Below are 20,840 nucleotides of genomic sequence, written 5' to 3'. Positions count from 1 at the left end.
TAAGGTCTGCCTACTTTAGTAATAAGTGCTATACGCAAACTGAATTGTACCTAGACAATATCCTGTATCTGCTTTGCCACACAATGCAAACACTGTCATGTATATAATAGGACTGATTGTTGTTTGCATCCCTGCAGCGCAGTGTTCTATCGGTATGACGTCACATTTTGTTGTCTAGGTGTGCCTTCCAAAACGCTCCGCGTTTTCCGCTGCTGATTGCAGTCTGATTAGGCTAAATGAGGTGCTTCAAGGAGTATTTCCCATATTATGCGAATGTGTCCACTTCTGTGGCAGTGAATGAATGGGTGAATGCAGGGCCTTGAGTGGGATGAAAAAACTGGAGGGTCTCTCAAAGGGGCGTGGCCAGTGTAATTAAGAGCGTGGCTTAGCATAGTGGTCCGCCCGACTTGTATTTTGCTGTTTGTCATTGCATCTAGATACATGATACAAGAAGTCAGGACTATTGGCTTTGTCTATCGTTGTTAGTTGCATGTGACGCCACGGCATGTGTGTGTGTGTGTGTGTGTGTGTGAGGCTCTGCGTGTGTGTGAGGGTGCAAATGTAATAGGTCTCACATTTGCGAGAGATTATGCTATTGGCATTGTAAATGACAATACCATTTATTTATCGGTTTTCAAAACCAACACATAAATAAAAAATTGTCATTTACAATGCCAATAGCTCTAACTTTTGCAAAGGCGAGACCGTTGCATTGTAAATGCTTGTGTTCTTTTCTTTTTAATCCTAGTCTCTTCACTCGTCCTCAGCCACTCAATCACTTCCAGGCAAGGGGATGTCTCTCAACTGAAATGAGCCTTAATGCCCAGCTTGGAGCTGTTAGAAAATGCTACACTGCTCTCTGGTAATCCAATGTGTCCTCCCTGACACCCTCTTGAGTACTACCCAGAACTTGAGTGTACTACCTGCATCTACGGTCACTAATAGGACATCAGCCTGGCCAGAACTAATTTCTTTTCTCTAAGTAATTTAGAACGACATAATCAGGCCTGTAGCTGGAAAGAAGCCCCTGGAGATATGTCTTAAATTACTGCACGGATTTCCCATCAGCACCAGAGTCACTTTACGCTCTACTTCGCCCATTCAACAAGATACGGAAACATTACCCCCCTGCAGCCATGCCTTCATCCATCAAAAACCTACATTTACAGTGCCATAGAACGTGTGCAGTTCCACCTCCTGTATGGTCTAAGGCAGTAGGGCATACCTGCGGCAAACTTGCGTGTAGTGGGGGAAAGTCCATCACAAACGGACAGGTTTGCAAAAAAAACGAACAACAAGGGTTTCACTGTCCTGGTACAGTGTTGTTAAGGCAGGAATAAAAAAGCTTGTATCAGTACAGGGAACAGAAGTGGGAGCAGAAATGGCAACGACGCCTTCTACTTACCAGAGCAGTCATGGTTAAAAGAGCTTTTGTCTTCACCTGGTCCAGCAGTCACTCTCCGCGGCGCCTACAAGAAGAAACAAAGTGCTGTGAGCGCTATGCTACCAGAAAATGACCAAGAACGAATCGCGGGTACCAGGTTCAGCAACCTGCTGCCGGTATAAACAACCCAGTAAAAGTCCTGCTAACCAACCCTGCTCCCCAACTCAGCAAGAGCCGGGTAACCAGAAGCAGCAACCCACTGTGCGAGATGCTCCCAGAGCCAGCAGCCCAGAGAAACATGAAAATCCTGATACGGAGACCAACAGCCCATTGTGCGGCCCATGACCAAAACCATCACTCAACATGCGACAAGATACCAGGTAGTACCCCAGGTCAAACAGGATTACTTTAGAAGCCATCCCAGAGTCATTGGATGATCATCCAACTACCTTAGAAGTCATTTACACGTCATCAGACATCATCAAGCTCTTGAAGTCATCAGCAAGCTGCAGAAGCTCAGAATGATGATTTGAGGATGACTTGAAAATGAGTATCTGATGACTTTAGTAGGTGTCATTATTCGTGATGATTTAAGGATGACTTGAAAATGAGTATCTGCTGACTTCAGAAGGTGTCATTATTCCTGATGATCTGAGGATGACTTGTAAATGACTCTACAATAACTTTACAAGATGACATTGTTCCTGATGACTTTGGGGTGATTTGAAAATAAGCATCTGAATACTTCAAAGGTACTATTGTGTTTTCAATAAGATGTTTTTGCGTCTGGTGATTTTAACAGGAATTGCTTGTCTATTTAAAGAGCACGTCCACCACTTTGGTTTCAGATTTCCAGAAAAATGCAAACTGTTGGATAATTGCACAATGAATTGCAGATAAACGTCTGACCTCCTGCAGCTGGGAGCCCCAGAACTCAAACACACCCTGAACCCCCAAATTAACCCTTGCACCCCAAAACCCAAACACACCCTGAACCCCAATATTAACCCTTGCACCCCAAAACCCAAACACACCCTGAACCCCATTATTAACCCTTGCACCCCAAAACCCAAACTCACCCCAAACCCTAAAATTAACCCTGGCACCCCAATACCCAAACACACCCTGAACCCACAAATTAACCCTTGCACCCCAAAACCCAAACACACCCTGAACCCCCAAATTAACCCTTGCACCCCAAAACCCAAACACACCCTGAACCCCAATATTACCCCATGCACCCCAAAACCCAAACACACCCTAAAATTAACCCTGGCACCCCAAAACCCAAACACACCCTGAACCCCCAAATTAACCCTTACACCTCAAAACCCAAACACCCTGAACCCCAATATTAACCCGTGTACCCCAAAACCCAAACGCACCCTAAAATTAACGCTGGCACCCCAAAACCCAAACACACCCTAAACCCTAAAATTAACCCTGGCACCCCCAAACACACTCTGAACCCCCATATTAACCCGTGCACCCCAAAAACACACCCTAAACCCTAAAATTAACCCTTGCACCCCAAATCCCAAACACACCCTGAACCCCCAAATTAACCCTTGCGCCCCAAAACCCAAACACACCCTAAACCCTCAAATTAACCCTTGCACCCCAAAACACAGACACACCCTGAACCCCCAAATCAACACTTGCACCCCAAAACCCTAACACACCCTAAACCCTAAAATTAACCCTGGCACCCCAAAACCCAAACACACCCTGAACCCCCAAATTAACCCTTGCACCCCAAAACCCAAACACACCCTGATCCCCAATATAAAATTAACCCTGGCACCCCAAAACCCAAACACACCCTGAACCCCCAAATTAACCCTTGCACCCCAAACCCACCCTAAACCCTAAAATTAACCCTGGCACCCCAAAACCCAAACCCACCCTGAACCCCCAAACCCACCCTAAAATTAACCCTGGCACCCCAAAACCCAAACACACCCTGAACCCCCAAACCCACCCTAACATTAACCCTGGCACCCCAAAACCCAAACACACCCTGAACCCCCAAATTAACCCTTGCACACCAAACACAAACACACCCCAATATTAACCCTTGTACACTAAAACCCAAACTCACCCTAAACCCTAAAATTAACCCTGGCACCCCAAAACCCAAACCCACCCTGAACCCCCAAACCCACCCTAAAATTAACCCTGGCACCCCAAAACCCAAACACACCCTGAACCCCCAAACCCACCCTAAAATTAACCCTTGCACACCTAACACAAACACACCCTAAACCCTAATATTAACCCTTGTACCCTAAAACCCAAACACACCCTAAACCCTAAAATGAACCCTCGCACCCCAAACCCAAACATGATCTAAACCCTTAAATTACACCTGGCCCCCCAAAACACAAACCCACCCTCAACCCTAAAATGACCATGTACGCCCTAAAATCCAAAAGCCCTACAAACCCCCAAACTGTTTATGAATGCGGAATGCCGGGAGGCGCTGCTGTGATTGCAAATTATACTTTCTGTACCCCCAGGCTGCACTTCCTTCATAGAGTATTTCCATAAACACATATGGGCAGATTTACAAGCCCGTTGCGCCACTTTTAACATGGGAAAAGTGACGCAAAAGTGGCGCAAGGTTCTTGTAAATCTGCCTCATAGTTTAGTGGAATCCAATTGTTAGACTCATTAAACAACTGCGGACAGACTGACCTTCTCATGGCCCGAGGAATCAAAACAAGCTTTGTCGTCATGGTGACTGCCGAATTCACTCCATCAAAATACTAACATACATTTTTAAAAAGCACAGCTGCCTCGAACACAATGCCAAAATCACCTACTGTAAACCAACAGTCTGCCGGCTGGCTGGGACTCGAACCGCAGGTCCTCAATGGAGAGCAGCTCTCTCAACTTTGCATATACCTGAAGCAGGAGGATTCCTCTTGCAAAAGCCTACGCACATCCGGGAGCGCCGGAAGTGACGTCATTGGTCTGCGGCAAGATCGAAGACCGACGTGAGTGCAATGGAAAAGGGACAGATGGATTGGCATCGGTCTCTTTATTTTTCCAACTCCACTTCCTTCATCGATTCCAGCGTATACTCAGGTAAGTGCTGCAGCTGCTACCAGGGGGTAGATGTTAGTCCATCGGGGCAAGCTCCACGCTATATCTGCACGCGCCTATCCTGGGTCAGAGCCCCCATGCATAGCGCTGCCTGTCTTAAAAAAGAGCAGCATCGATCCTCCGCTCTCGGTCCCAGCTGCTCAATTTCCATCCCAGACCAGCTTCCTCATTTTTCGGAAAGCACGAGTTTTCATTAAGGGGCCAAATTCAGACGCAGCTCCCTGCATGTGTGTGCTTCATACGTGTTATAATGAATGCCTGTGTTGCAATGTGTGTGCATTATGTGCGTTTGATGTTTGTCTGTATCAGCCTGCCTGCTTGTTTAATATGCACCTTTTGTGTTTGAGCATGTGTATTTTTGTGTATGTGTGACGTAGTGCGTGCCTGTGTAAGTTGTGGAAAATTGCAAAAAGCCTAAAAAATGTGTTTTACAGCAAGTTCTTCGCCGTAAGGAAAAATAAATCACTGCCCGTGTATTGTAGGTCCCATGTTGGTTCCAAGTGCACCTGCGTGTATTCTAGATTCTCGACCAAATGGAACAGTTTTCGATCTACTGAAAAGTTGTCAATCAAAGAAGGCTAAACGCATTTATTTATGTGAATACTGTATATTGTTGAGCATTACTTGTGTCCTTGCAACTTGTATTGAGCTTTCATTACTAAATGAATGTGTGCTCTATTGTTGAATCCTGGTCACGTTCCCCAAGTTGTGTAGTGTGCTGCCCAGCACATCTTCTAAAACACTGGCAGTTTTCATGGATGCGTTTCAAAGCATAAGGATAAATGCTTCAAATAACTTGGCCGTTGTAATGCTGGTTCCTTATTTTGTTTGCTATTTGTGTAATTGAAAGGGCTGGTTGCCTGTGGCGATTGAGGTTTACCCCCTATTTAGGAGACGTAGTCAGACGCATTCCAACATCTTGCAATATCTACTTTCGCAAAACTGGCTATCATTCTGGTTTTGTTCCATGTGCATGCAATGTTTTTAACTCTTTTGTATATATTATTGAGACAGGGCCAATTACGTATTCCCTGTTTGCGCTAATTTACCTTTACTGCTAAGATCTCTGTAAAAATGAAGCCGGTCTTGTTACATCTGCCACTATCGATCCCAGCCATATATTATCTAGTTACAACCTGGCCTACTGCTAAAGTATTGAGGCAGAGGGATCGAGCCCTAAGATAAATCGCATTAATATTTCCTATTAATTCCAGCCCATTGGGTTTCAATCATGGCCAAGCGGCACTCGGCCCCAGGGGCCTGCGTGTCCTGGTGGCGGTGTTTACACAGCGGCTGAGACGCGGTAAATCATCTACCTGCCTTAATGGAGGATTCTGTATTACCTCGAGCTGGGGTCTCGACGGGAGCTGCGCAGGCACCATTTCCAACCAAGCATCCTGGCCCAATGCTTCTCTCTCTCTCTCTCTCCCTTTCTCTCCTTTTCTCTCGCTTCTAGCATTCAACTGCCTCGGATCATGTGTTAAATATTTATACGGTGAAAGCACGCACAAGTTGCAGTAACGCGTGCCTTCCCCATTGATTGAGATCTTATAAGAGGTTTCCCCATGCCCTCTTCTCGTTTGAACTGCGGGTACTGCATGTGTCAACGAGGTATGGGATCCCTTTATGTTAAATTGCATCTCTTACCAAACTTCCAAACACCTCTGGCAAAACATTTATAAGGTCCCAGAGGGGAGACCTATTGGCTATGCCAATGCTTTTGCTTTATGTATTTGCCATTGTAATGTCTTTTTGTTTCATTTATAAAGCCATTACATATTGCACAATTAACGTACAATACTACTAGCAAAGCTAATACCTTTAGCTTAATAAAAGGTGAAACCTATTGCATTTTTAACGCTTGTCCTTTCATGTTGGGGTGCCGGTGGGCAGAGGGTAGCAGGCATCTGACTCCCTATGCATCTGTGGGGATAGGTAACTTTTCCATCACAAACCCCGTGTGAAAGTTCACTTAGTGATAGTTCTTCTATTTCTCTCACAATGCCTCTACTTTGCTATTACTATTTGCCCTGAGCAGCAAGACCTAAGCATACACTCTGGCTCTCCAAAAATAAAGTTGATTATTAGGTAATTTCCTCAATGGTCTTCAGTGCATGCCCAAACACTTCTTTGTAGTCCAACATCTAGGCATATTAGATAGAAATTGCACCAGGTCAGTGTACTTTTTGGGGTGCTTTTCTCCAATTAAATCTGTTAATCAGTTTGATATGCTTTGTATTTTACCTCTGAAACTTAAACCACACACAAACTAATTCCTGATTTTTATATCTAGCAGGACATAATCATGGTTTCATTCAACGTCCCGTTTTTCACTTGCGATCATTCTGTGTGTGTTCGAAAAGATGGTGACTTCCTGCTTTTGGACAATCCCAGGGAAGTTCTTTGTAAATGGCTGGTCGAAAATCTAGATGAAGCTGGTCGGCCAATCACTGAAGAGAGAGATTTTAAAGCTATGATTCTGTTCCAATCATCTGGTAAGCACAATAAGTAAACCTTTATAATAAGTTTGCAACTGCAGGATAACGGTACAAATTACCAACCTGTTTCAGTAAAAACCTACATTTGTGATTAATTAGTCCAATAATGGACAGTAAAAATGAACATGCATGTCCCCACATATGCCTTGGATTGCTTTCCAGAGACAAATGTAACACTTATGAAAAGGACTGAAACGTTTAGCTTGTGGCACTAGTATAAGGCATGTACAAAATGGAGGGAAAAGGAGGTACTAAAGAACAGGTCATCCTCCTAAAGAGATATATGTAGAAAAAGAGCCCAATGTCTGGGTTCAGAGACCTGTCTCGTGTGGTGGCTAACTTCCAGATAGTATCTAAGTGTAGCCCATGAAGAAAGAAAAAATGTCTTTCTTATTGTCCCCTCACTCACCGGAGTTTCCTCACGGTGACATGCTTCATCATTGGGGTCCTCCCAGTTCTCTATGAAAAGGGGCGTGCTACGACTTGCGAACTACGTAGGAGCACTGTAGTTGTGAAGGACTATGTGTGGTGTAGGGAAAGTGAAGTGGAGTGGATGGGTGTATGTGAGTTTAAAAATACCGTGCTAGTGGGCCTCAATGTTTTATTCTGCTCCTAGACCGGTATGTTAAAAATGGGGTTATACTGTACACCAACCAATAATGTAGCTGGATTCAGTATATGGTCAACATGTTTCACGCTACCCCTAGCGTTTCGTCAGGACCATACAGGGACCAGCCCTGTATTGTGCCACTCCTAAAAAACCTAGAATTAGGATTAGGAATCTGTTAGTGCGAAATTATATTTACAGTGATTAACGTTATTCCTATTTGGTACACGTGTGGTTCAACATACATACGCTTGGCTTTTTGGGCGAATGTATTGCTCACTGATGAACCTGTAAAAGAAATGAATAGAACTCAATGAAAAAACACCTTGCCCCTATCTCAGCAGAGATCGGGGACATATGCGTCCTTCAACATGTTCGTTTCAGATACACGTACATAGATGCACACGGTCTATATGGTGTGGTTTCACCATATTGGTGTGTGCACACATTCAGCGCCGGTGTCTGCTCGCCAAACTGCACCTGTGGTGAAATTAACGTGAAATTTCGTAAACAGACATACAGAAGTGACTGTACAAAAAAAACGAAAACAGTGAACACACATTTAACACACAACCAGAGAATAATCCAGATATTTACTTTTGTAGGTGCTTAATAGCACATCATGGACTCTTAGGGGGGCGGTATTGCCTCGGTGGAAACAATGCTAAAAGAATTTCAGGATTGTAAAACACGTGGTTAGTAATCGAGCGTTTTTCGTAATTGAATCAAAGGCTTGGTATTCTCTTCCCTAGCTTAGGGGTTGGATTCGTTACACTTACTTCCGAATCAGCAATGCCGCGCAGTGTTACCTAGTTGCTTCCCCTCGGACCGCATCTTACAATGTGATCCGCGGGCTTGGTTTTTGTTTTCTCCGGTTTCCGGGTTGGAGCTAGACTGCCTTGCTCCGGCGGCCATCTTAGGTGGATGTAAAAGATCCTTGTATCGGTCTTTCTTCAGTTTCATTTGTTTTAGCCCTTGTTACTGAGACGGTTTCATAAAGCGTCGTTTTTTTAATAACCTAGTTTTTATAAAAGACACAGGGAATTCTTCACAATGTAGGGAGAAAAAACGTTCCCAAAAAACACGTTCATAGACTTTGTAATTTCAGGTGTACATAGCAAAATAATAACCTCATGGACGAGGTAAAAAAGGAGATTCAGAGTTGTTACATTAATCATAAGATTTTGTACTGGTTTTAGGGACATTGCAGTATATATCATGTCAGCGGTTGAAAGCACCCCAAGGTATATCATCGTTCAGCCCGCTTATATCTGTCTGCAATCTGAAAACCCAACGTTGCTCACGTTCATGGAGAGTTTTTTCAATGTTTTCTTTATTTACATTATGTGGGCATGGCTTCAAGAAAGGTCAGCACACGAATTGTGGAACGTAGGAGCAATATACGTTGCAAGAAGTCCACCATACGCATGACTAACCATTTTATTGAAAAAAACCACACACCAAATGACTTAAGATGGGTAGTCCTCGAGTGTGTAAGGAATAAAGAAAACATTGAAAAAACTCTTCATGAACGTGAGCAACGTTGGGTTTTCAGATTGCAGACCGATATAAGCGGGCTGAACGATGATATGCCTTGGGGTGCTTTCAACCGCTGACATGATATATACTGCAATGTCCCTAAAACCAGTACAAAATCTTATGATTAATGTAACAACTCTGAATCTCCTTTTTTACCTCGTCCATGAGGTTGTTATTTTGCTATGTACACCTGAAATTACAAAGTCTATGAACGTGTTTTTTGGGAACATTTTTTCTCCCTACATTGTATAGAATTCCCTGTGTCTTTTATAAAAACGAGGTTATTAAAAAAACGACGCTTTATGAAACCGTCTCAGTAACAAGGGCTAAAACAAACGAAACTGAAGAAAGACCGATACAAGGCTCTTTTACATCCACCTAAGATGGCCGCCGGAGCAAGACAGTCTAGCTCCAACCCGGAAACCGGAGAAAACAAAAACCAAGCCCGCGGATCACATTGTAAGATGCGGTCCGAGGGGAAGCAACTAGGTAACACTGCGCGGCATTGCTGATTCGGAAGTAAGTGTAACAAATCCAACCCCTAAGCTAGGGAAGAGAATACCAAGCCTTTGATTCAATTACGAAAAACGCTCGATTACTAACCACGTGTTTTACAATCCTGAAATTCTTTTAACATTGTTTCCACCGAGGCAATACCGCCCCCCTAAGAGACCATGATGTGCTATTAAGCACCTACAAAAGTAAATATCTGGATTATTCTCTGGTTGTGTGTTAAATGTGTGTTCACTGTTTTCGGTTTTTTTGTACAGTCACTTCCGTATGTCTGTTTACGAAATTTTACGTTAATTTCACCACAGGTGCAGTTTGGCGAGCAGACACCGGCGCTGAATGTGTGCACACACCAATATGGTGAAACCACACCATATAGACCGTGTGTATCTATGTACGTGTATCTGAAACGTACATGTTGAAGGACGCATGTGTCCCCGATCTCTGCTGAGATAGGGGCGAGGTGTTTTTTAATTGAGTTCTATTCATTTCTTTTACAGGTTCATCAGTGAGCAATACATTCACCCAAAAAGCCAAGCGTATGTATGTTGAACCACACGTGTACCAAATAGGAATAACGTTAATCACTGTAAATATAATTTCGCACTAACAGATTCCTAATCCTAATTCTAGGTTTTTTAGGAGTGGCACAATACAGGGCTGGTCCCTGAATGGTCCTGCCGAAACGCTAGGGGTAGCGTGAAACATGTTGACCATATACTGAATCCAGCTACATTATTGGTTGGTGTACAGTATAACCCCATTTTTAACATACCGGTCTAGGAGCAGAATAAAACATTGAGGCCCACTAGCACGGTATTTTTAAACTCACATACACCCATCCACTCCACTTCACTTTCCCTACACCACACATAGTCCTTCACAACTACAGTGCTCCTACGTAGTTCGCAAGTCGTAGCACGCCCCTTTTCGTAGAGAACTGGGAGGACCCCAATGATGAAGCATGTCACCGTGAGGAATCTCCGGTGAGTGAGGGGACTATAAGAAAGACATTTTTTCTTTCTTCATGGGCTACACTTAGATACTATCTGGAAGTTAGCCACCACACGAGACAGGTCTCTGAACCCAGACATTGGGCTCTTTTTCTACATACTACTATAAGGCAGCCATTTTTGGATAAACTATTTTATTTAGGCAACTTTTTTCAGGAGGTTCAAGTTCAGGCTTACAATGTGTACTGTCTATTAAGGAAAACTTACTTACTTGGTTATGGATAGATTTATCATTTGTCCTTTATTATGAATACCTCTTTATTTAAATATTTTGGCTAGAGCGTGAATATATATTGCAAGTGGTCAGTGTGTTTTTATCTGTTTTGAAGTTTATATGTAAATATATATTTTTTTTCTCTTGCTTTTTTTTAGTGAAGAAACAGTGTCTAATGATTCAGGATATTTTTCAAGAGCTAATTGCAAGCTATTCTGCCACAACAGAGGGTCTAAAACAGGTGTTACTTCAAAAGGCACTGGAGGAAAAGCAGATGTTAATGGACTGTGGCAATCGGGGAAGCGCTGGTAGACTTAAGAGGGGGTTACGCGAACTACAAGAGGAAGAAATTTCAGAAAAAAGATGCAAGGACAAAAAAGCCAAGCAGAGTGGACTGGATTATATAAGAGTGGGTAACAAAGCTCATGCTGAAAGCACAACTTCTCAGCCTGGTGATGCAAGTTCGCGAATGAGTTTGCAGAAACTTAAAAACCTGGCCCTTTTAGCAGGGATGGCTAGTGTCCTTCATCAAAAACCCACAACTAAAAATGGCGCATCAGACCGTGAAAATGAACTTGACTTGGAGTCCCGCTTAAATCCAAATATCGAGGACAAAAACATGCCTCCCTTTCACCACGTCATCCTAGAGCATGGGTACTCATAGTAGGGCCCGTGGGGGCCCGGCAAGCCTTCCCTGGCGGCCCGCGGACCTTGCAGACATCCTACCAATGTATTTTTTTATTTTAAAGATTGTCTGCTGCAGCGCGACTCTGAGAGTCTCTGCTGCTCTGTGGGGGCAAGGGTCGGGCAATTCTCACTTAGCCAGAGTGGAGCTGCAGGGGCCTAAGATGCGGTGGAATACAACAAAGCCTCATTAGCATTCAAATTGCCTTTAACAACCTGTGAAGTGCTTCGGTGCGGCTGTGTGTGTCAGGAAGCTGTCTCACCCGGGGCGGACACACAGGCAGGTCGAGGGACATAGACAGAGGGAGAGATGGAAAGAGAGGGAGAGAGAGGGGAGAGGGAAAGGGAGGGAGAGGGACACAGAGAAAGGGAGGGAGAGGGAGGACGGCGACAGAGGGTGACGGAGGGAGTGAGGGTAACAGAGGGAGTGTGGGCGACGGAGGGAGTGTGGGCGGGGAAGGGAGTGGGAGAGAGAGAGAGACAGAGGGAGGGAGACAGAAGGAGGGAGTGAGAGAGAGGGGGAGTGAGAGAGAGGGGGAGTGAGAGAGAGACAGGGAGTGAGAGAGAGACAGGGAGTGAGAGAGACAGGGAGGGAGAGATGCAGCGAGAGAGGGATGGAGGGCGGGAGGGAGAGAGCGAGGGATGGAGAGAAAGAGGGAGCGAGAGAGGGAGGGAGATAGATGTGTCTATGCCGGGTGTGGTGGCGCAGTCGAAGAAGGCATCCACTGCAGGGACCTGTGATCAACCTCATGGTCATAGGTTTTTTGTTGATCTAGCCCCGCCCCCTCCCCCACCAGTGCGGCCCTCGGAAACAAACCACACTGTAAATTTGGCCCCGAGAGAAAGTTTGTGAGTACCCATGTCCTAGAGTAATCAACACTCTTTCTGAAAATATAATGGGGCCATTCTGATGTAATCAATAGCCATCCTGAAGCTGTCATAGGATCATCCAGGAATAATCCACACTCATCCAGAAATTGTCATGGGATCATTCCAGAGTAATCCACTTCCATCCTGCAGCGGTTATAGGATCATCCTGGAATAATTGGCAGTCATCCTTAAATTAGCTAGAACCCATCCTGGAGTAATTCTCACTCATCCTGAAGTTGTCTATTGGTATTCGTGACATTGTAAAAGGTAATCACTCCCTGCCAGTAGAAGTCATCAGAACACCATCCTAATGTAGTTTTTGTGATGAGTCTAGGTTCGTTATCACATTTACATTTTTCGTCCTACAGGCATACTTCAGGATGGCTTGGGATGACTTCCCCCGGATATTTGCAGGAATAGCCTGACTGTAATCATCAGATGAGTCCAGAATGACTCCAGGATGATCTTCCTTTTTGACATGGGACAGCACCCCAGTGATTCGCCGGCTCCCATGTCATCAGCAAAAGGAAGGCCATGTGGCCACTGCCCACTGCTACTGGGTTTAGCCATAAAGGAGCAAGCCCTGCTATCAAACCACCAGCAAGGTACAGCTGTGAAAAGAACCAACAGCTCAGAGCCGGCATCTGAAGCACAGGAGACCGGGTACAATTACCAGCAAACTATAGGGAATCCCGTTACCGTAACCAGCAGTTCCCAGGACAGGGGGAAGCTCTGCTGGCTACGGCTGCTTATATAAACACAATTTTACAGTGACCATCTGTACTCTACTTACACTAAACGTGTGCTAGATCACTCTCACATATGTTGCCAGTAGCTGAGCTTCTCACGAACGTCATTTGTCTATTAGTTAGCACTTCCGGGTCGGATAACAACCACTCGCACGCCTCCCATATTCCAGCGAGTGGGCGGGGATTGTTAATGTGTAAGGTGTCTTACAGTTGGAGCAATGTGGTTCCCCAGCCAATCGTATTACGCTATACAAAGTCAGAAGTGGTGATTGGTCACTGAGCCTACACTTGCAGTTGTTGGATCCGCCCACCTACAGTCGGCGGGGGCCGCCCATATTAAAGAGAACTGGGATCTGCGAGCGCGCGGGAGTTTGTCACCCAACTGGTTAAATACAGGCTTCTGCTGTCTTCCGTTGCGCTTTGGGGAGGAGGGAGGAGGGAGCAGGGTATTGCTTCTTGCTGTCAGATGGTTCGTGCTAGCCGTGCTTGGCGCGGCCGCGAGTCTGTAGAAACGTGGCGGTAGAGTTGGCTATATAGAATGTACAGTTTACTGTTAATAATGTTTGTTATGGGACAGTCGTTCCTTTCAGACCCTACTACCACTTTCACTGCTTCTTCTAGTGACCTGCTGGTCACTGGTCTAGTGTTCTGATGTACAAGACACTCTAAGAGGGCTGGCTTACCCCAACCAGCACAGGCGTCACAGGACATGTGAACACTTGGGCTGGCTTACCCCAACCAGCACAGGCGTCACAGGACATGTGACCCTGTTAATAAAAGGGGCCGGTCGCACGTGCCCTTGGCCAGTTCTACCAAGTAACCAACTGTATCTGTCATCATGACCAGGGCTCGAGTTGGGGTACCACACGGGTGGCCGGCGCCCCCCACTTATTTTACCAGGGGGACGCCGTCCCCCCTGCCAAACAGCTGGACTTCATTCTGCCTAGGCAAGAACAGGAGGGGGAGTTGGAAGGAGACATAGATGTTTATGAGCAGACCATGAATAAACTGGAAAAGCATTTTGGCCATAGGGTAAACGTGGTGTTAGAACGCCACAAGTTCTTTAACCCCTTCGATGCGGCCGCTTTTTTTCCCGTGTGCGGCCGCCGGCCGAACACGGGCGGGCCATGACGAACCCCAGCCGTCATCAGCACACGAGCACCGTAGTGCATGACGGCTGGGGTTCGTCACCAGCATGGAAGGGGTTAAAAGGTGCCAAGGTAAACAAGAATCAGTACAGAATTACATTCCATCGCTCTGGGGTCTTAACCAACTATGTGAGTTTGGTAATTTAACTGATTCCCTCATAAGGGACCAGCTTGTGAGGTGCACTAACAACCCTTGCATCCAAGAGAAATTACTGGCAAAATATCCAGCATAAAGGGAAGTTATCGAAATAGCTAAATCAGTGGATCATACTGCTAGATGTATTAAAGAAATTAAACCTAGCAGCGAGGTTGTGGCTTCTATAAATGATGAGGAGGACAGGAGTGAAGTATACAAGGTGAAGTTGAAGGAGAATAGCAACATCAGAGGAGAAACCAAAGAAAGGGGCCCCAAATGCTACAGGTGTGGCAGCAATAATCATTTTGCTACATTTTTTCAATGCCTTGCTAGGTACGTTACCTGTAAAAAATGTAATAGGAGAGGGCATTTCGCAAGAGTATGTAGAGATGGAGAACTGCACAACAGAGATCAGGAGAGGAACATGGAGAGGCGTACAAGTAAGGAAGTTAAGTGCATAGAGCAGAGAGGTGGAAAGATAATCTTGCAGTTAAAGGATCTTAATGGTACCATAAACTCCATATATCCTAAGTGTGATGTGTTCATCGATGGGAAGTGTGTAGAAATATACGCAGATTCATGTTCACCATTCACCTTATTGAACAAGGATGATTTTGTGTCTATGAGAAGTTGCAATGTGAATGAATTAAAAATGCCTGATATTTCTCCCACAGGTTACAACAAAGGGCTTATACCCTTGTTAGGCATGAAAAATGTACAGTTACGTTTTAAGGACAGGGAGACTTATGGAACAGTGTATGTGGTGAAATCAGGGTCCAATCTTCTGGGGTGGGTCCACCAGAAAGAGCTGGGTATCATCTTAGACCCTAATAGCGTTGAACAAGTTTTGCTCACAGATAGGTCCCTAAAGAGTGAAAACATTTGTGAAGAGTTCAAACAACTGTTTAAGGAGGAGCTGGGGTTTTTGCACAAGTTTCAACATAGGATCAAGTTGAAATACAATGCTAGACCAGTTGTACATAAATTACGCCCTTTGCCACACAAGCTAAAAATTCCTTTGGAGGAAGAGTTGTGCAAGCTGTGCGACTTAGACATAACCCAACCTATCAGCTGCTCAGAATGGTTGGCCCGATTGTTATCACGGCCAAATCCAGTGGGGAAGGGATTCATCTCTGTGTGGATTTGCGCAGTCTCAACGACAATATATGGGTAGAACGACATCCTTTGCCTATAATAAATGAAATGCTGAGTACCATGGGTCCCCCAAAATACTTTAGTGTGATAGATCTATCCATGGCATATCACCAGATTGAGCTGCATCCAGAGTCAAGACCACTCACGGCGTTCATCACCCCAGTAGGAGCTTTCATGTTTAAAAGGATGCCTTTTGGGCTGGCGTCCGCAGCGGCCATATTTCAAAAAGCTATGCAAAAGATCTTAGAAGGAGTCGAACGTACCATGTGTTTCCAAGACGACATACTGGTCTATGGTCAAACCGAGGAGGAACATGACAGTGTAATAGGACAAGTCTTTGGAAGACTCATGGATGCGGGACTAACTGTGAAAAAAGAGAAATGTAAAATAAAAGTAAAAGAAGTAGAATACTTGGGACATTCTATATCAGAAGAGGGGTTCAGACCAAAGAGCAGTTTGATCCAGGCGGTGAAGGAGGCTCCCAGCCCCAAGAATAAAGAGGAATTAAAGTCCTTCCTGGGGCATATGGAGTATATGTCTAAGTACGTTGAACATTTTGCTGCCAAATGTGAACCGATGAGAGAGCTCTTGAAGAGGAACAAAGATTTTATATGGAATGAAGAACATGATGAGGTGGCAAACTCATTAAAGGGTGAGTTGATAAGCTCACCGGCGTTAGGTACCTTTGACGCATTCAAGAAGACCATACTGGCTACAGATGCTTCCAACAATGGCCTGGGGGCAACCTTAATTCAGATGGATGGGCAGGATGAGAAGATCATCGCTTTTGCATCCGGGAGCCTCACAAACCCCAAGTGGAATTACTCGGTAATCGATAGAGAAGCCTTGGCCTGTTTCTGGGCTGTAAGACACTTCAAGTTTTTCCTGTGGGGCTTAAGGTTCACCATCCGTACTGATCATAAGCTCCTCACCTTCATATTCTCAGTGAAGGGACTAGAGAATTGCACTCCTCGTATCAGCAGGTGGATTCTAGGACTGGAACATTACAACTTCAAAGTAGAATATGTTCCGGGCAAGGAAAATAAAATTGCGGATTTCCTGTCGAGGTCACCACTACCAGGAGTGGAGACAACAGAAGAAGCTCTTGACAGTCCCATATTAATGATGGAGATACCTGCGATCACGGAGAAGGAATGGGAGGAGAATATGAAGAAAGACAAAGAGCTAACTACCCTAAGGGACTACATGGAAAAAGGATGGCCGAATAAGAAGAATGAACTTGAAGCCAGCATCGGGGATTACTGGTAAGTCAGGAATTAAGTGTCATTGGAGGGAGAATCTATCGCAATAACAGGGTGGTACCACCCAAAGAACTCAGGATGAAGGTCATTGACTTGGCACGTGAAGGCCATTTGGGGCGTAGCACTACCAAAGCCTGGGTAAGGTCCCGTTTCTGGTTTCCCAGGATGGATGCTATGGCTGAACAACTTGTAAAGGAATGTGGGGCGTGTGCCAGGAGCGACAAATCCAAGGCAGTGCAAAAAGCACCTTTATCTTCAGTAAATGTGCCAACTAAACCATGGAGCAAGTTGGCCATGGACATCATTGGACCAATGCAGGATTTAGGAGAAAGGAAGAGATTCATGATAGTCTTGATCGACTACACTACACATTGGATCAAGCAGAAGTTTGTTCATAGTGTCACCGCCAGGCTGGTGATCGAGTTCTTGGATGATGTGTTCTGTGAAGAGGGTATACCTGCGACCCTTGTGACCGACAACGGGGTACAGTTCACCTCAGAAGAAATGCGAGAATTCCTCAGTAAGATGGACATTAAGCATGAGACCACAGCCTTGTATTGCCCGAAGGCCAATGGCTTAGTGGAACGCGCTAACAGGATCATCAAGGAACATATCCAGTTAGCTGCCACCAATGGACATGACATAGGAGGTTCACTTAAGAAATGTCTGTGGGCATACCACACCTCACCTAAAAAGGTCACGGGCATATCTCCTTCTGTGGCATGGCGTGGTAAAGACCTTTGCACAAAATTTAATCCCAGTTGGTTAAGTGGGGGCGAGGCTAGAGAAGTGGATCTGGAGGAAGTAGGAGAAAAGATCAAGCAACACCAAGACAACTACAAGCAGTGGTATGACAAAAAACATGGGGTGAAGTGTGGCAAGTGGGAGGTAGGTGACATGGTACAAGCCAGGAAGAACAATAAAAGGGGGGGCACCCAAAGTAAATACTATTCACCTTGCAAAATTGTCAAAGTGTTAAGAAATGTGGTTCAACTTGAAAATGGTCAATGGTGGAGTTTTGATAATATTGTAAATGCATATGTGTAAGTTCTGTTTTTGTTTACCCTTTCCAATGGCCTTTCTGCAAAACCCTTGTTCCCATGAACTGGGGAATTGGGTTTGTTTTTATTGTCACCCCATAAGGAAGGGAGATGTGTTGTAACTGAATTATAGAAGTGGTATCTTCCGTCCACCCCTTCCCTTTGACCCCAGTTGGTATTTCCCAAACGAAGCTGACAATAGAATGTTGGTGCTTTTGTCAGTGAGGAGAGTGGATGGTTAATAAACGAGTCTTGACTTAACAGGCGTCTTGTCATTCTATTGGAATTCCTACAGTCTTGTTTTATTACGAATGTAATTCTTTTTCTAAACCTGCGTGGAGTCTTTTTGTGGTTTATTCATTGTGTTACTCTGTGTTTGTTGCACAAGTACTTTATACATTGCCTCTTTAAATACGCATGACTGGTCCTTGCCAAGCTACCAGAGAGGGTGAGCACAGGTTATCTTTTAGTGCGCCTGTAGCTTACCCTGACTAGAGTGGTAATTCCTGTCTGACATGGGTGAATACCTCAGACAACCTGTAATCCCATTTCAAAAAACTACTTTCATAAACAATGTGAGTTTGGTCTCTATATTGTCCTATTTGACGTATTTAAGGCCTGTATTCAGGGCATTTGTGTTTGCTGAGCACTTAGGCTTCCTCAATTCGAAACAATGGTAGCCTGCCTCACTTGGAGACTGAGATCCTGGGGCTGAAGTTACATTATGACTCAAGAGATGATGTTGAACTGCTTGGTGAGATTCACTTCTATCTACAGGATTTCAGCCACTTCACCGCATGTGAAGTAAAATTCCTGGAAAATATATGCAGCGGCCAGGGCCCATGTTGGGAGGGAGTGGCTAGGATGTTGAAACCCACATGGGTCCCTGCCTATTGAATCTGCTGATAAATTTGTGCAGGGCGATACTCCTCTTATTTTATCCTGGGTCAGGAAACACTATGAATACCTCTGTTTTTCACAGCGGACCCGCTCGGACAGCCGAATATTGTAATTGCATTTATATAGTGCTTACTACCCCTTTTTTTGACAGATTGAGCATGGTGTGGTTGGGGAATAAAGATCAGGAAAAGTATTTTTCTACAGATTACGGTGGATTAAATTAAAAATGCTGTCAGCGAAATGCTGGGTGGCCATGCCTCTGGGGCTGAGGGTCTCTACAGATTTTGTATAAATATTGCATTGATGTCTTGGCTTCACATATTCTAGCCTTGTTTGATGAAGGTCACAACTGTGGCTTTCTTAAATTCTGTCTTGTAGGTAAGCAGCTATCATGACACTTTCAAAACCCGGCAAACTAGATGTTTTCAGCGTGTTTTACACACCCTTCCTCTTCTAAATACATTAAAATCTTGACAAAAATGATAGCTAATAATCTCTTCTTTATGCTGGGACTTGTTCTTGATGACAAAGTGGTTTTATTCCTTGTTGGTCCACTACGTGTAACCTATGCACCTTTTTAATTCCTTGGATCTATTGAAATCGGATGTGAAGGCTGGCATGATCTTTTTAGATGCAGAAAAGACATTTGAATTGCTGGACTGGGGGAGGGGTGGGAGTATGTTGGATGCACTTGAGCGATTTGACCCCTTAGATGCCTGCTTGCTGGTCCCCCTGCTCCAATCGGGAGCCAGCTTCAGCATCACCATCGCCACCGGGTAACTACAGTTCCCAGGGGGCAGGCCTAGCCCGTTTTTACAACTCCCAGGGCTGATTTAGGCCTCCTGTGGCTCCCGCCTCAGGGGACATGTGCTGACATCGCCCGTCAGAGCCTGGAGGGGGCTGGGCCACCCCTCTTTCACCCACAGTTTCAGGTACTGTGCCGTGCCACCTTATGCCTCCTGACACCATGCCTGGTGCTCCCCCCTTGGCTCAAACTGCTCCAGGCTCCCAGCAGCCTGGTCCAGCTACACCTGCCCTTGCAGTTTGGCTTCTTTCTCTTCTCCCCTCTCCCTGCCTGCCCTGCTTGCTGGAGTCCCCCTGCCCTGTCCCTGGTCTCGCATCTCTGCTCTGGTCTCCCTTCTGCAGGCCTGTTGCTTCCCTTTGCCTCACCTCCCGCTTCGCTTCCTGTTGCACCTGGTGTCTTCCCCTTTGGAACCACCATCACCCTCCCTGTAACCCCACCTGCCCCCTGGCATGGAGACAACACAGACACATGCAGCGGGCGTGCACAGAGGGAAAGCTGTGTGGGCGCATAGACCTCGCTCCGTGCCAGGACTCCAACCACCACTGTCCGCCTTCGCTTCAGTTCGGATGAACTTAGAGCCCTGGACCCCGGATGCCAGAACAACAGCTGTGCCCAGGCCTCCCCAGACCACCAAATGCCGCTTCTCCTGCCGGAAGTACTGCTCTACCTGCATCTCAAGGGAAACAACTGATGCTACGTCCATCAGCCACACCGCATCACTCACACTCAGCAGTAAGACCAGCACCAACACTTCTAGAGAGATCAACTGCCTCCTGATCATGCATGCTCACTTGGAAAACACGCCACAGAAATATGGGACACCATCGCCACCCACGCCCTAGACGCTGTCTTCATCACAGAGTCCTGGCTGAACTCTGCATCAACACCCGACATCGCCATAGCCAACCCGGCCATATACAAGATCGTGCACCGAGATTTCACCACTAGAAACGACAGCAGCAAAGCCATAAATCTACAAAGCGATCCTCAAATGCGTAACCACCACAGATGGCACCACCCCCTTCAAGGAGCACCTCAACTTCAAATTCCAAACAAATAGCAAGACCACAATCCAGCGCACTGTTGCCTACAGACCTCCGGAACCCCACCCTCCCTTCTGCAAGACCATCCCCGAAATGCTCCTATCACCATTGCTTTGAATCAGTACATCTTCCTAGGAGACCTAAACTTTCAACCTGATGACACTAACATGACTGA

General features: G+C 45.5%; 2 protein-coding genes across 5 annotated transcripts in view; one reads left to right on the top strand and one right to left on the bottom strand.

Annotated features, from left to right (window-relative positions):
• GTF2F1 (general transcription factor IIF subunit 1) overlaps window positions 1-4,348 on the bottom strand; it is a 208,191-nt gene extending 203,843 nt beyond the window's left edge. The window contains exons 1-2 of one of the 3 annotated variants that reach the window (XM_086963671.1): window positions 4,210-4,348; window positions 1,406-1,469 (exon numbers count right to left, since the gene is read on the bottom strand). In XM_086963671.1, the coding sequence (XP_086819797.1) occupies window positions 1,406-1,417 (12 nt within the window). In that variant the 5' untranslated portion in view covers window positions 1,418-1,469; window positions 4,210-4,348. Of the gene's footprint in view, window positions 1-1,405; window positions 1,470-4,205 lie in introns of all 3 variants that reach the window. The other 2 variants (XM_086963673.1, XM_086963675.1) reach the window with 2 other exon arrangements.
• On the top strand, window positions 4,349-11,676 carry LOC147748717 (uncharacterized). Of its 2 annotated transcripts, none has more exons than XM_086963679.1 (3): window positions 4,349-4,474; window positions 6,786-6,987; window positions 11,032-11,676. In XM_086963679.1, exons 2-3 carry the CDS (start codon window positions 6,798-6,800, stop codon window positions 11,535-11,537), a joined length of 696 nt encoding a protein of 231 aa, XP_086819805.1. In that variant the 5' UTR covers window positions 4,349-4,474; window positions 6,786-6,797; the 3' UTR covers window positions 11,538-11,676. The 2 variants fall into 2 exon arrangements, with proteins under 2 accessions (XP_086819805.1, XP_086819808.1); XM_086963682.1 differs by having other exon boundaries at window positions 4,373-4,474; window positions 6,789-6,987.
• The last annotated feature ends 9,164 nt before the right edge of the window (window positions 11,677-20,840 follow it).

This window comes from Lissotriton vulgaris, chromosome 1_1, assembly GCF_964263255.1.
Source record: "Lissotriton vulgaris chromosome 1_1, aLisVul1.2, whole genome shotgun sequence".
In the NCBI taxonomy this organism is placed as follows: domain Eukaryota; kingdom Metazoa; phylum Chordata; class Amphibia; order Caudata; family Salamandridae; genus Lissotriton; species Lissotriton vulgaris.
The sequence above is the reverse complement of the archived record's forward strand: the minus strand, read 5'-3'. Positions and strand labels throughout refer to the sequence as shown.

Coding starts and splice junctions, on each gene's coding strand:
- LOC147748717 (XM_086963679.1), top strand. CDS start 6,798: ATGGTTTCATTCAACGTCCCGTTTTTCACTTGCGATCATTCTGTGTGT. Junction 6,988..11,031: donor GATTCTGTTCCAATCATCTG/GTAAGCACAATA, acceptor GCTTTTTTTTAG/TGAAGAAACAGTGTCTAATG.